General features: G+C 38.8%; 2 protein-coding genes across 6 annotated transcripts in view; one reads left to right on the top strand and one right to left on the bottom strand.

The window, feature by feature from the left end:
* HIBCH (3-hydroxyisobutyryl-CoA hydrolase) overlaps positions 1–7,964 on the top strand; it is an 86,815-nt gene extending 78,851 nt beyond the window's left edge. For 3 of the 5 annotated variants that reach the window (XM_027125847.1, XM_027125867.1, XM_027125840.1), the window contains 3 exons: positions 35–154; positions 4,457–4,490; positions 7,340–7,964. In XM_027125847.1, coding sequence (XP_026981648.1) covers positions 35–154; positions 4,457–4,490; positions 7,340–7,455 — 270 coding nt within the window. In that variant the 3' untranslated portion in view covers positions 7,456–7,964. The remainder of the gene's footprint in view (positions 1–34; positions 155–4,456; positions 4,491–7,339) is intronic. The other 2 variants (XM_027125876.1, XM_027125857.1) reach the window with 1 other exon arrangement.
* Positions 7,965–12,403: 4,439 nt separating this feature from the next.
* AKAP19 (A-kinase anchoring protein 19) lies at positions 12,404–13,602 on the bottom strand. Its single transcript, XM_027125891.1, has one exon. It carries the CDS (start codon positions 12,770–12,772, stop codon positions 12,485–12,487), a length of 288 nt encoding a protein of 95 aa, XP_026981692.1. The 5' UTR covers positions 12,773–13,602; the 3' UTR covers positions 12,404–12,484.
* Between the last annotated feature and the right edge of the window lie 2,694 nt (positions 13,603–16,296).

Raw genomic sequence — 16,296 nt, forward strand, 5'->3', positions numbered from 1 at the left:
TTGGGCTAAAACTAGTAAATTTTTTCTCTAATAGGTAATTAATAAAATGTCTCCAACATCCCTAAAGATCACACTAAGGCAACTCATGGAGGGGTCTTCCAAGACCTTGCAGGAAGTATTAACTATGGAATATCGGCTGAGTCAAGCTTGTATGGTAAGAATTTTTCTTTGAAGTATTGTCATTTTCTAGTTATGAAAGTCATATATGTTCACTGTAAAGCATGTAAAATATAGAAAATTTATAAACAAGAAAATTGAAACTATCTATAAATCGACTCTATGAAAATACAACAGGCCAGTTAGCTTAAGGCACGTGGGAATATTGCTCACAGATTGTTAATAAGCCTTTATGAAACAGCAGTTACCTTTGCATGTAATTGTAAGAAGGACTCTAACCTCATGTGAAATTCAGAATAGAAATTTTAACCATTTTACAGGCATAGTCTCTGACCTTGGGCAAGAAGCATAAATTCTCTAAATCTAAATGCACAAAGAGAAGTTATTAGTCTTTTATATGTTTTAATTAATAGATTAGCATTGAAAATACCGTTATAGATACACTTAAAATAGGCAATAATCACATAGAATATTATTGATTTCATGAAATATTTCAGAGTCATACTGATTTATTCTTACAGATGAAGTCTTTTTTTTAATTTTTTTTTTTATTTTCTGTGGTACGTGGGCCTCTCACTGTTGCGGTCTCTCCCATTGTGGAGCACAGGCTCCGGACACACAGGCCCAGCGGCCATGGCCCACGGGCCCAGCCACTCCGTGGCATGTGGGATCCTCCCGGACAGGGGCACGAACCCATGTCCCCTGCATCGGCAGGTGGACTGTCAACCACTGTGCCACCAGGGAAGCCCCCCCAGATAAACTCTAAAAAAAAAAAAAAAAAAAAAAAAATTTATTTATTTAGGCTGTGCCGGGTCTTTGTTGCGGCATGTGGGATCTTTTAGTTGCGGCATGCAGACTTATTAGTTGCAGCATGTGGACACTCAGTTGCGGCATGCAAACTCTTCAGTTGCAGCATGCACGTGGGATCTAGTACCCTCACCAGGGATCAAACACAGGCCCCCTGCATTGGGAGCACAGAGTCTTACCTGGTGGACCACCAGGGGAGTCCCCAGATAAACTCTTTTAAAGCAGAATTATCTCTTTTGTGTTATGTGTAGAGGACCCTTAGATTAATACGCTCATGGCCTAAAGGAAATATTATGTTTAATAACTAGAAAGCAGACATACCTAATGGTCTTCGATGTCCTGAAATAGTGAAGATATTCAAAATAGTTCATCCAACCATAAATTAAGCTCTATTAGTCATATATTGAGGTCACTCCATAGGATGTAAATGGCAGCTGAGGTCTTTTGTTTATTATGAGTAGGTACTATGCTAGGCACTTTACGTGCATTCTCTCAGTTAAATATTACACTGTCTGTAGAAGGCAGGTACTATTATTGTTTCCACTTTACAGATGAGGAAACAGTGGCATAGAAAAGTAAAGTAACCTGCCTAAGGTGGTGCATCTGTTAAGTGGCAGAGACATGGCGTGTGAAACCAGATGGTCACGCTCCTGACCCCTACCCAGTACACTTCACCCAGTCCCTGTTTTTCACTGTACATTTAGTGTACTGCCTGGATTGATTGAGTCCCTCCTTCCTTCATTCTCTCAGCAAATATGTTTAGCTATGTGCCAGGCACTGTGCTAAGTATTATGCTGTTGTATGTCCTTGTTCTCATGGGATTTATAGCCTCCTGAGACTATAAAGAACAAGTAAACAAAATAAGTAAAATAATTACAAATTGTGGTAAGTGCTGTAGAGGAAACCTACAGGGTTGGTGATAGAATGATGTGAGGACAAGAGGGAATGGGGGAAGCAAAGGGAAAGCTTTAAATAAGTAGGTCCAGGAAGACATCTTTGAGATGTCAGCTCATCAGTGACCTGAAGGGTGAGAAATGAGAATGTTGAAAAGCCTCGTGGGTTTCAGCGGGGGGTGATTTGGTTTTAGGAAGGTAATTATTGCTACTGAATGATGATGGGGTTGGGGAGAGGATTCAGAGTGGATGTAGAGATCAGATATGAGTTTACTGCAGTAATCCAGGTGCAGAATAGTAGTGGCTTAGACTAGAGTGGCAGTGGAGAGAAGTAAATGGATTTGAGACAAATGTAGGAGATAGAATTGATAGGCCTTGATGGATATGAAGGAAAGAACACATTTAGGAGTTGGAACTTAGAGGTGTGGGTTAGAGATTTAAGTCTGAGAGACATTAACGCCAATTTAAAAAAAGAACACTTTGGAGATTTATTTACTTAACAAATAAGAGTGCTTACCATGTGCTAGGCACTAATATATAGGTAAACAAAACAGAGACATCCCTGCCCTCCTGGAACTTACTTTATAGTGGGGGAGATAGACTATAAACAGATAAATTTGTAAAATATGTAGTATATTATTACAGGTGCTAAGGAGCACAAGTTAATCGGGAAGGAGGGTATGGAATACAGGGGGACAGGAGTTGAACTTGTAGATAGGAAGACCAGAGAAGACCTCACTGAGATGATGTTCTTTGAGTGAAAACCTGAAAGAAGTGTGGGAGCGAGCCATGCACTATCTGGAGGGCATCTGACGTACAGAGCTCTGAGGTGAGGGGTGGCCTTCCTGTTCTAGGAACTGCAGTGGGGCCTTGCTGATGGAGTGGGGCAGGGGTGGTCGGGGAGTGAGAAAGAAAGGAGGTCAGGGCGGGCAGCATAGGGAAGGGCTGTGCAGAGCATACATGGCCGTGGAGGTCTTTATAAGACTTTGGCTTTTGTTCTGAGTAAAATGGGAAGGCACTGGATGTTTTCTGAGCAGAGGAGGGACAGGATCTTATTTTTAACAGAATTGATCACTCAGGCACTGATGTGTTGAGTTTAGAGTGGATAAGATCATATAGAAGGAAAATGAGCAGTGGAAGAGAAAATGGACAGAGGTGGGAGAACCAGGAGAGCGTGGTGTCATGAAAGCAGGAGAGGAGTGTTTCAAGGAGGAGGGAACACTGCCAGAGCCTCTAGTAGACGAGGATAAAGGCATGCTTTGCGTTTGGCAATACTGAAGTTACAGATGATTTTGGCAAGCCATCTCAGGGGTGTGTGGAGGCAGAAGTTGCAGTGTGGTAAGCTGGAGGGGAAGTGAGTAAATGGGATGTGAAGAATTGAAGACTGTGCACAACCCTTTCTTCTTGAAACAGAAATAGGGTAGAAGCTGGGACTGTGGAATCAAGTGAGATTTCCTTTGGAAGATACTAGAACATGTTTGTAAATGATTGGGAATGAGCCAATAGGGAAAAAGGATTATGTTGATGATACTAATAATAGTTAACATTTACTGAACACTTACTGTGTGTCAGATGCTGTGCTGGAATGTGGATTAAGATAATTTTAGGATGGATGTGTTGATATTACCATTTCATATAAGGAAACTGGGAGTTAGAGAAATTACTAGCCCAAGGTCACATAGTTACTGTGTAGTAGAGCCAGGAGGTGAACCCAGGACATTTGAACTGCATGCACTCAACCACTAAGTTATACTGCCTACATTGATGATGGCAGGAAAAGAGAGACAGGTGACCTTCTCAGGCTTAGTCCTTGAGAAGAGGGCATATGAATGGGAAGGCAGGGGAGGATTGGCCTTTGGCAGGGGTGGGTCCCTTCCTCCTTAGACGGGAAAGGGAAGGCATGTGCAGATGGCTGTAGTTGGGCTGCAGATGTTTTGGTGGGAAGAAGAGAATGTTCTGTCTTAGGGCGTCTTTTTTCCTTTTTTTAAAATAAAGTAGAAGGTTAACTCATTAGCTGGAGAATATAGTGTAAAGAGTAGAACTTGCCAGGGGAAGAGGTTGAGGGGACAGAAGACAGTTGAAGTCATTATCTTGCATTGGGGAAGAGAACATGGATTGTGAGGCAGTTTTCCATGCCTGTTTGAGATTTGTGATCATGAATTTTAAACGAAGCCAGTCACAGTTGTATGATTTTTCTGCAGTAAGATTTTAGCTGCTCGAACAGAGGCAGAGGTAAATAGTAGGGTTCAGCTGGTGCTGAGATTTTGCCAAGATAGAATAAAGGGCGGGGGGAAAGGCTTGAGGGAGATAAGGGCGTTTTCAAGAAAAAAAAAAATGACCGCATTAATGAACTGGGGAAACTGGGCTGGATGAAGAGCAGAGTGAAGCCAAAACAAATGGTGAGAAAGTAGCGTAGATCAGTGCAGCTCAGTTAAATCAGGGATTTGTAGCAGTGGAGATATTTGAGTAAATAAGAAAAGGAGGAGGTGATCAGAGTGGGTTCTCAGAGGTGGTCCAGTCTCTGAGTGTCATGGCTCAGGGTGTGGCCACGGAATGGGGGCTAAAGTGGCTGGAAGAGAGGAGATGATCAGGAATGAAGATGCCCAGAAATTCTGCATTTAATCTTGATTTTCTTTCAGAGAGGCCATGACTTTCATGAAGGTGTTAGGGCAGGTAAGTGACAGTTGTTTCCTTCCTGGCTATTATGGAAATAGGATTTTTGAGCAGATACTGTTAAAGAAAAAAAAAAGATGATGGTTGTTTGATTAGTGAAAATCAAACTTTTATAAAAATTGCAAAGTGTTTTTTTTGAATATTACCAACTGGCATATGAGGGAAGACCAGTCTTTGAAACCAGTATTGTTTAAAAAATTCCAATAATGTGGCCACCGCTCCCTAATGTATATATAAGAGGTAATCATTCTCCTACAGTCACATGGACTCCCTCTGCTAAGTGCAGCATGAGTTTGTAAATTAATTCTGCTGCTGAAGCCTTTGCAAGGTACGTTTATTCTCCTGCAGAAAGGCCTGAAGTCCCCTCTAAAATCCCAGCTGTGTTGGACCCTACCATCCACCTCTTTGCCTGAACCTAGCAGTTAAACATTGACATTGAGAAAAAAACATGGCATAATTAGTAACATATGCTACTATTATTAATTTCTATTTTTGCTTATCATCTTCAAAGTAAGAATATTAAGAAAAAGCTAGTGAAGTAGTTGATTTTTTTTGTTGCTAGCAAATCTGCAACCATTTCTTTTTGTGTATAAGTCCATATGCCTATAAATAGTAGCTGTCATTTATGTTGTATAAAATGAGTTGTTTCACTCTGCTTGTATTTTACATATCTAATTTTCTTATGTTTTTATTTATCACTTTAATATAGTACAGACTCTAGATATACTTTATCTGAATAAAAGGTTATGCTCTCTGAGCTGTAAGCTTCAATAAACACTGGTCACTGTGGTAGAATTCTCTTCATTTCTGGCATGATATAGTATAAGAAAGAAACAAATCCTTTCAGAGGACACGTGGAGTTGAGTCAGAGGAAATGGCTATATGTTTTATAGAAAACATGCATTCATCCTACTAATTCCCTGCAAATTCTTGCTGCATGTGGATCAGAGCTTAGACCTCTGATATTAGGAGGACCTGTGTGCTACTTGGATTATGTTGCTAAAGTATTCATTCATTATATGTTATAGCAGCCCTTCTTAAACTTAGAAAAGAGAGGTATTGTCTTTTAGATATCCTGTCAATTATTTTAAGGAAAAAGAGCTGAAACCAAGCAGCACCGAAGTTCTGATTCATAGCCCAGGTGCTTATCAAGCTACTTTTTAATGAAGAGAAAGTATGTACCCTCATCTTTCAGCATAACGTCTTTATTCAGAAAGCAGTATCTATTCTGGGTAAAACTGTTAAGATGTTCTTACATAACCAAATGTTTGCTACAATTTACTAATTATAAAGTATGTTACCGAATTAGATAAAATAAACTATCAAATTAGGGGAATGGCTGGAAAAAATTCTTACTTTTAACATCTAGAATAAACTTCTTCCATTAGAAGAATTTACAGGAAAAAATTTTTTAAAGGATTATCTCAGAAGAGCTAGAGAGCTACCAACTGGAATTTGAGTGGGTGCCTCATGAAACCTGAAAAACCTGAGTTGTCTACACGGCAAGAACTTGTTTTATCTATGCTAGAATAAAAATTTTGTTAGTTTGAAATTAAATAACGTGCAAATTTGATTAATATTCTCTTTCCATTTGACCTTCAGTGGACTGTCAAGGAGGTAGATAGCATTGACCCAGAGGGCTTTTAGGGAAGAGATTCTTGTAGAAAGAATGCTCCAGGATTGTTTTTATTTACTCTGTCCAGGGAATGTAAAACTTTCAAACTGGCAGGGATCATAACATCAGTGTTCAGTATCACCACTGATCTGACGCTGGAATCCTATAGTTAGGCAGCCAAACCTTGAGAACCTCCAGTATCCACATTTTAATTATGCATAAAGCCCCCTTCCCTCTACCTTCTGAGGCAGCCTACTGCCTTTGGTTCCCAGATTGCTTCTTTAACTATTTCGCCTTTTAGTGATTAACTCATTTTTTAAGGTTTTGTAGGCTTTGTATGTTTAAATACTTTAATTCCCCACAAGAATTACGCACATTTTAAGCATGGCTGAAATTCCTTACCACAGCCAGACTAGGTACAGCCCCGTTCTCTTTCTTGTTTTTAATTTTTTGAGATAATTGTAGATTCAAATGCAGTGTAAAAAATAATATGGAGAGATCCTGCATACCCCCCACCCAGTTTCCCAAATGGTAACATTTGTATAACTGTAGTATACTATCACAACCAGGAAATTGACATTCTCTTCCCTTTTTAAAGGAGGTTATGGATTGATTGCCTCATACTTAAAATCCTGTGGGGATACTGTGTGGCTACACCAAGCGATGACTACACTGAAATAAGAGAAGCAGAGCTTCTCATGATAACCTGAAGGTGGTCTGGTATTTTAATTCAGTGTGAACTAGAAGATTCAGCAAAACAGTTGTATCCACATTTAATTATGTATAAAGTCCCTTTCCCTGTACCTCAAGTAAGTTTCCTCTCAGTTCAATGTGGAGGAGGTTAGAAGACAGATCTGGGCCCTGCCCACTCTCCTGCCTTACCTTTAAGCCACACCAGCTCTGGTTTTACCTCTTTTATAAAGAGCTAAAGAGAGATTTCATTTATTATATTATTAGAAAAAGAAAAAAGAGTTCTAAGGCTTAAACCACTGGATTAGTTCAGCAGACTGTATTCAAGCTAGAGACATCAGGCTTAGCAGGTGAGGTCATCATCCAATCTGTGAGGGCTTAATTTAAGGGGAAAAAGAAAAAGGGACACATACAAAAATTTCAACTTTGCAGAAAAAGATGTGCTATAGAAAAATATGCCTAGTCCAAGGTAGTTTGTGTCAATTCAGTAATTAAAATCTGGTAATAACCAAAGAGAATACTAACGTTTCTTATGTCTTGACAGTTTTAATAGATAAAGACCAGAGTCCGAAGTGGAAACCAGCTGATCTAAAAGAAGTTACTGATGAAGCTTTGAATAATCACTTCAAATCTCTGGGAAGTAATGATTTGAAATTTTGAAGAGACTGGATTTTTAAAGTATTATTTTGGAGCAGAGTTGGCAAACTATGGCACATGGGCCAAAGCCAACCTGCTGCCTTTTTTTTTTTTTCATATATCCCTCAGCTAAGAATGGTTTCTGCATTTTTAAATGGTTGGAGAAAGAAATCAAAGACCAGTATTGTGTGGCATGTGAAAATTACATGAAATTCAAATATCATTGTCCATAAATAAAACTTTATGGGAACATGGCTTTACTCATCTGTTGACATATCTGTGGCTGCTTTGAGTAGTTGCAGTAGAGATTATAAGGCCTGCAAAGCCTAAAATATTTACTGTCTGGTCCTTTTCAGAAAAATGTTGCCAGCCCTATTTTAAAAGATGGGAAAATTTGAAGGTCTTAGATTCTTGAGTTAGTATATCTAATGGAAATGGGAACTTTATGTTTTGGCTTAGGGTATTGGTTTTTAATGTTGATTAAGTAAACTTATGTATAGGTTATAAAAAATAAAAACTGAAATTTTTTTGGATACTGTGTTAACACTTCATAGAATTTTCTCCATATATAAATCTGTTTTAAAATAATTGAGTTTCTGTAGCTGAAGTGTTCCTTTTATAATGATAGAAATCTCAGGCAAAGAGGAAAGCTTATTATGAGGTTGTCTTTCCAGTATTATTGACTCAGCCTTGGCTTTTTCTGAAGTTAACCAGAATCTCTTCCTATGGGGAAAGTAAAAGCATTATTTCTTGTTGTTTAGAGTATTTGCTAATCTGGCAGAATGAGGCATTAGAAAACTCTAATCTCTAAGATAGAGACACTCTGCCTTCTGCAATTTACATCAGACTTTTGTGTGATAACAGTAATTTGTTCTTACACAGTTCAAATCAGGAGAAGGACTTGAAAACAAGAGGACTTCTGTTCAAAATAGAAGTACCTTCAGTAATTGGTGCTGTTGACAAAATAAGTTTTCTTAAGGTACACAACTGTGGATGTTCCAGACTTGGAACATTAATGTCTAGGTAAGAATTATTTTTAAATTAAAGATCAGCTTATGATTTACTTTATAGCTTGGTACAATTTTTCCATAATTCCAAACCCCTCAGAAACTAAGAGAACTTTAGTTTTGTGAAAGAATGAAAAGCAGGCAGAACCGGAAAAGACATCAAAGATTATATCCTGCACCCTTCTCATAGATGAGGAAATTGCAGTCCAGAAGGAATTGCTTTAAATTTTCTGTTCTCAATATACTTAACATGAAGCATTTTTCTTCCCCCTAAAATTAGGAACATATTTGGAAAAAAGATGCCATGATAATGAACATGTTTACATTTATATTCTTAAAGCTTCTAAATGTGGATGTGAATGATCTAAGAAAATACTTGTGTAAATGGACTTTTATTTTCTTTGTATTTGCTAGAAATGCAGAAAATGTTAAGTCCTTTATGTTAAAAAATTTGAAATCACACAATGGTGAAAAGCATTTGCTTGCTTCAATTAAATAAGGACTCATAACTAGTTAATTGCAACTAGACTTTTATTGAACAGTTAGGAAAAATGTTTTCACAAAAATATTTGGGAAAAAATATACCATTTCATAGCTAAGTCTTACAGTGAAGAGATTTGCTAACAAAAGTTGTGTTTTGCCAAGTAAGATGTAGGGAATACATCTGAGCCTGTGCCCACTGCTCCAAGGAAGACATGTCCAGTTTGGTCACACAAATACAGGATGGGGGCATTATGATTAAGCAAACAATTTATTTGTTAGAACTTTGTTTTTAAATTACTGTTCCTTGACATTATTTATAATTTGTCTCTAACTTTTGATTTCTCAAACTATATAATTACAAAAGTATAGTTCCCCCATCTCATACAATGCCAGTGATACTGAGTAAGATATATGAGTGTCATCTACTTCATTCAACATGTCTCTTTTTAATACTTATAAGGCAGTTTGACACAAATGATTCCTTTGGGACTAAGATAATTTTTATCCCCTTCAAAATTGTGCTTTAAGTGCTAATAACCATAGGTAGTTTGCAAAGAACTGATAAGGCAATGGAAAGTGGAGAACTGTCAGGTCAAAGGCCTGTGACTGAAAGGTAATAACTAGCTTTCAAAAGACACTGAACTGGGAAGGGAGCAGTGAAGCACATGTGTGGGGTTATGTGAGTTTTCTTAAATGAGGAATCAGCACATTTCTCTCTGCTAATCTGCTGCTTCCAGAGTTGCCCCCTGCAGGTTCTTTGTCATGCTGGTGGCACTCATCTGCCCCTCTACTGGATGTTCTTGAGGGAGAAGATTCAGTGGTTGGGCACATGTGAGCGTGGTAAAGAACGGAACGGAACTTGGCTACTGTGTCCTTCCCCTCAGATGAAAACACTGGAAACTTGTTTTTGGAGCCTGACGTGAGTGTTGTTTCTTGGGCCCTCTTTTCCCCATTTTCTTTTCCCTTATAATTTGGCCACTATTCTTATTTCTTCTGTGTTTGTGATCTAAGTTGGAACAAATGTTTCCCATTCCAGTAGCTAATAATTCTTTCAGTCTTCTGTTCTCCTTCCTTCTCAAGCAGCCCTTCTACTCTTTGTTCATGAAAGACCTTCAAAATGAAGTAAATCCAATATTTAAAGATGAAGGTATGTAAGAAGTTGAATTATCGTATCAAAGATGTTCTCATTTATCTTGTCATCTAGGCCAAACTATATCTTGATAACAATCATACGCAGTATATTTGTTGATCCAGCTCTTTCCTGCCTGCCCCCAACTTGGTTTATCCACTAACTCACTGATTATGCAAGCCTTTGTAGTTCCGTGTCCATGGTTTGACATATTATACATCATACGTCTCCGTAAGTGTCTGTATGTCGCAAGATACTATACTGTTAAAGTGAGTCAGGGACAAAGGGGTGGTGCTCAGTGACAAAACCCTATTGCCATAGTATCAGAGAGGGTGGCAACAGAGATTAGACCCTTAGATACGGGTCTGGCAGGCCTGCCTGTATTTTACCCCTAGAAAATAGAGGCCCAGGGCAAAGGAGGAACCTGAGATCAAAATATTTAGATATAATCAAAGCCTACTAGTCTATGTCCCTATGTATGCTGAAAAATTTAGTGTGATGCGCTGCTTTTATATGGCTTTGTGTTCTCACCGTAATATGTATTATCTTATATACTTACTTAAATCTTTTAAACAGCAGTGACCTTGCAGCAAAAGTACCTGATGTAAAATATAAAATGAATGAAAAACGGCAACATCTAGGCTTTTGTCTGAGTCATTAGTGTAAGCACTCATAAACCTAAATTTTTCTTCATGAGCTGGAAATATGTTTTGCACTTTTTGGAAACTTTCTGTTCTTAGCCTTGTAACTTCAGATCCTTGTATAAACAGGGGTGGTAGGTTTTCTATTTTGTAATGTTGCTAGATTGTAAGTACAACAGGACAGTACAAACCCTGGGATTAGGTGAAAGTTAAATGACCAGTTGTCCAAAGGCACCTGAAAAGTGGCACACCACTTACTTCAAAAGAATTTTCTTTGCCAATTTACCTTGGAGAATTCAGTCTATTTGATTGTGGGTTTCAGAGTATAACTGCTAAAATTAGAGGTAGCAATTCTGCCTGCTTATAAGGTCATACACATTTATGTCATTAGAGGTCACAAGCCTTTTTCTGCCTTTCTTTAGATTTCAATGACAAGGGTCTGTTGTATCTTAATAAAAGGATCTAATTGCATGGGCTTAAATAATTCCTATTCCAGTTAAACTCAATGTGTGGCAAATCTTGATGAAAAGATACTTGTAAAGATTCAGTCTCAATTTTCTTACAAGTTACATCTTCCAGTACCTTCTTCCCCCTTTCCTGAATTTTCTGTTACCATTGATCTTAAACAGTACTTAAAAAAAAAAAAAAAGGCTTCCTAAAAAAGTAGCCAAATTTATGAAAATAGTATAGTATATGGCTATAAATGCCCCATGGGCTTTGTTACCATTAAAAATACACATGAGTATTCCCTTTGGAAGAGTATTTGATCTTTTGTAATAACTATAAATTCTTATGCATAATCTGGTCCCACAGTAATCTGAATGGTGATTGCCCATGTACCAGCCCCTTGCATCTGTGAGACAGTAAAGCTTAACATACACGCAGCACTGAGACCAGGTTCTTCTTTCCACCTTGCCAACTAGGGCTTCTATTACTTTACAGTTTTCTGGATTGCTGTTTATAAAAGCTCCCCTGCTTGTTTCCTTGTATAGTAATATCACTGGGCTACCTAATTCAATGCAATAAACATTGTCATGACTTCTGTAAATTGTATATTGTTAAGATGCTTATATGCAAAGCCTGAGTCATCCAGTAACAGGTGTGATTAGTTAGGGCGCTGAGGTTCAAGGTGATGGTTATGCTTTTCATCTACAAAAGTAAATATCTTATTAAGGACATAGTTCACGGTAGACCTCTTCCACATGGGTTGCTTTCTAATGCTTGGTCATTTGTGTTAAGAAGGGGAGGGATCCTTGACTCAAAAGATTTTGGCAAACAAGACCCACTGTTAACAGCTATGGCTTGAGTGCCCAGGCAATTCCCTTGCCCAGGCATTTCAAGAAAATCCTTTTCATATCTTGTTTTTTTTTTTGTATAAATTGACAAATATTTTAAAAGAATGTCTTTAAGATGACCATTTTGAAAACACAGGTTTTAAATAAATTAAATTCTTCAAAGAATTTTAAAAATTCTTATTTCTTTGGTGATGGCATTGTTGCCTCTGGAAGTGGTGTGACACAGCTGATTACTGTGGCACCAGAGGACTTACATTTAACCCTTTAATGACTAAAATCCAAGACCAAGCAGATAGAAATTGCTGTTAATGTAGAACTGCTTAAAACACTTCATTTTAGGTATTCTTAGACTCTTGATGGCTATCGAAATATTTTTCTTTACACCCAGATGGAGTTATTTGTATTTATTCACACCAGTTTTTGCTGTTGTTTCATGTATTTAAACTAGCACCAACTTTATCCACAGTTGGAGAAAGTGTCATCATCCTACACACAGCGTCAAGGCCCCTCACTCTCAATATATGGGATGTCATAGTACTTGAGGTGGTTGCCAGCCCACTGCTGCAAGGCATCACTCAAGATTTCCTGGGACAGGCGGTGTGCAAATTCAAAGACCACAATTTCAGGCCCTAGGGGTTCCTTCACTTCCTCTTTGACATTGACTAGAGAAGGCATCCTGAGTAGAAGTCTCTCTTCAGGCATAAAGTTTTCTTCACTTTCATGCCTCTTCTCACTCTCGAGTGTGGTGGGAAATGGGAAAGTTTGCTTTGATTTCATGCAGCCCATGTTATGAAGAGCTTTGACTGAGTCAAGGAAAGCAGTAGCAAAGACTACTTCAACAGCGTCTTTGGAAAACACCAAGCATTTGTCCACTTGATATTGAGCAGTGCTTTTCCTCTCCAGGCTACTTCAGAAATCAATGTTCCCTTTCACCAATCTTCACATATAGTTTATCTGTCAAGAGAAGGGAAGTTTCATTTTGAAGTCATAGAATGCAAACTACTGTACGATTAGGTAGCAAGTAGAAACAAATCTTTACCACTTTCATCACTTGGAGGAAATGTAAGGTAACAACAGCTTTATCTTAATAGAAAGAAAAGATAATCATCTAAAAATGGCATTTAGAAATAGGAAAATGTCTTTTCAAGATCAGGCAAATTTTATAAAACTGACAACAAACTTTTGCTACCTTGGATTTATTTATGTACACCAGGGCTCAGCAAACTGTAGCCTTCGGGCCAAATTCTAGCTGCCTGTTTTTTCACATATAGTTTATTTGAACACAGGCATGCTCATTTGTTACGTATTGTCTATGGCTACTTTCATGCTTTAGTGGCAGAGTTTAGTTGTGACAGAGACTGTGTGGTTTGCAAGCCTAAAATATTTACTCTGGCCCTTTGGAGTAAATATTTTCTGACTGACTGACTCTGATCTATACTGTTGAGGGAAACAAGCATATCAAAATTTGCTCCTGCCTCAAACATCATGAGCCTGCGTCCCTTGGTCACACATTTAAAACTCAAAGAGTAGGCCCGAATGATGGTCTTTCTTTACACTAGGGCCAACTCTAAACAACACAAGTTAGACATGGCAAAGCCACCTATTTTTTCCTTCTAAATTAGATACTACGAGATTATGAAGCAAGGACAAGATGGTGGAGTAGAATGACGTGAGCTCACCTCGTCTCACAAAAACACCAAAATCACAATTGCTGAATGACCATCAACAGAAAAACACTGGAAGCTACCAAAAAAGATATCTTACACGCAAAAACGAAGAAGCCACAATGAGACGGTAGAAAGGGTGCACTTGCAATAAAATCAACTCCCATATCTGCCAGGTGGGTGACCCACAAACTAGAAAATAATTATCTCGCAGAGGTTCTCCCACAGGAGTGAAAGTCATGAGCCCTACACCAGAACCCCCAGCCTGGGGGTCTGGCATCAGGAGGAGGAGCCCCCAGAGCATCTGGCTTTGAAGGCCAGTGGGGTGTGATCACAGGAATTCGACAGGACAGGCAGAAAAAGAAACTCCACTCTTGGAAGGGTGTACACAAGGTCTCATGTGCACCAGGATCCAGTGGAAAAAGCAGTGGCCCCACAGGATCCTGGACCAGACCTACCTGCTGGTATTGGAGGGTCTCCTGTGGAGGCAAGGGGGGGGCGGCTCTGGCTCACTGTGGGGACAAAGACACTGGTGGTGGTGGTAGTTCTGGGGAGTACTCGGTGTGAGCCCTCCTGGAGGCCCCCACTTTCTCACCAAGACCTGGCCCCACTCAACAGGCTGCAGGCTCCAGTATGGGGAAGCCTCAGGCCAAACAACCAACAGGATGGGAAGACAGCCCATCAGCAGATGGGCTGCCTAAAGTCTTCCTGAGCCCATAGCTGCCTGCCAGACACACCCCTTGACATGGCCCTGACCACCAGAGGGACAAGACCCAGTTCCTCCCACCAGGAAGCCTGCACAAGCCTCTTAGACCAGCCTCATCCACCAGGGGGCAGACAGCAGGAACAAGAGGAACTACAACCCTGCACCTTGTGGAGTGGAAACTGCAATCACAGAAAGACACAATGACAGAGGAAAATTCCCATACAAAGGATCAAGAAAAAAGCCCAGAAGAACAACTAAAGGAAGTGAAGATAGGCAATCTACCCCAAAAAAGAATTCAGAGTAATGATAGTAAAGATGATCCAAAGTCTTGGCAAAAGAATAGAGGCACAGAACAAGAAGATACAAGAAATGTATAATAAAGAGCTAGAAGATCTACTAAAGAACAAACAGAGATGAACAATACAATAACTGAGAGGAAAAATACACTAGAAGAAATCAGTAGCAGAATGAGGCAGAAGAATGGATAAGTGAGCTAGAAGACAGAATGGTGGAAATCAAAGATAAAATATTGAAACAAGTGAAAAGCAACAAATAACATACAAGGCAATACCCATAAGGCTACAAGCTGATTTATCAGCAGAAACTCTGCAGGACAGAAGGGAGTGGCATGATTATATTCAAACTGATGAAAGGGAAGAACCTACAACCAAGAACAGCCAGCAAGGCTCTCATTCAGATTCGACAGAGAAATCAAAAGCTTTACAGACAAGCAAAAGCTAAAAGAATTCAGCACTGTCAGACCAGCTTTGCAACAAATGCTAAAGGAACTTATCAAGGCAGAAAAAAAAAAAAAAAGACTACAACTAGAAACAAGAAAACCACAAATGGAAAAGCTCACCGGTAAAGGCAAACACACAGTAAAGGTAGGAAATCATCCAACACAAATATGATATCAAAACCAGCAATCATGAGAAGAGTACAAATGCAGGATATTAAAAATGCATTTGATATTAAAAGACCAGCAACTTAAAACAATCTTATTTATATAGAGAGTGCTATATCAAAACCTCATGGTAACCGCAAACCGAAAATCTATGATAGATACACACACACAGAAAAAGAAAAAGGGATCCAAACACAACATTAAAGATAGTCACCAAATCACAAAAGAACAAAAGAAGGGGAGAAAAAAAGACCTACAAAAACAAATCCAACACAATTAACAAAATGGCCATAAGAACACACATATCGATAATTACCTTAAATGTAAATGGATTAAATGCTCCAACCAAAAGACATAGACTGGCTGAATGGATACAAAAACAAGACCTGTATATAAGCTGTCTACAAGAGACCCACTTCAGACCTAGGGACACAAACAGACTGAAAGTGAGGAGATGGAAAAAGGTATTCTATGCATATGGGAATCAAAAGAAAGCTGGAGTAACAATACTCAGACAAAATAGACTTTAAAATAAAGACTTACAAACGATAAGGAAGGACACTACATAATGATCAAGGGATCAATCCAAGAAGATATAACAAGTGTAAATATATATGCACCCAACATAGGAGCACCTCAGTATATAAGGCAAATAGGAACAGCCATAAAAGAAGAAATCAACAGTAACACAATAATAGTGGGGGAATTTTCATACCCCACTGTCATCAATGGACAGATCAGACAGAAAATCAATAAGGAAACAAATGCCTTAAATAACACATTAGACCAGATGGACTTAATTGATATTTATAGAGCATTCCATCCAAAAGCAGCAGAATACACATTCTTTCCGAGTGCACGTGGATCATTCTCCAGGACTGATCCATGCTGGGCCACAAAGCAAACCTCAGTAAATTTTGGAAAACTGAAATCATATCAAGCATCCATTCCAACCACAACGCTATTAGATTAGAAATAAACTACAAGAAAAAACCCTTAAAAAACACAAACACACGGAGGCTAAACAATATGCTAC

Source organism: Aethalodelphis obliquidens, unplaced genomic scaffold (assembly GCF_003676395.1).
Source record: "Aethalodelphis obliquidens isolate GAN/ISIS:26980383/991018 unplaced genomic scaffold, ASM367639v1 scaffold2, whole genome shotgun sequence".
NCBI classification, from domain to species: Eukaryota; Metazoa; Chordata; class Mammalia; order Artiodactyla; family Delphinidae; genus Aethalodelphis; species Aethalodelphis obliquidens.

Excerpts from the sequence above, each read along its gene's own strand:
- AKAP19 (XM_027125891.1), bottom strand. The coding sequence starts at position 12,772 with ATGGGCTGCATGAAATCAAAGCAAACTTTCCCATTTCCCACCACACTC.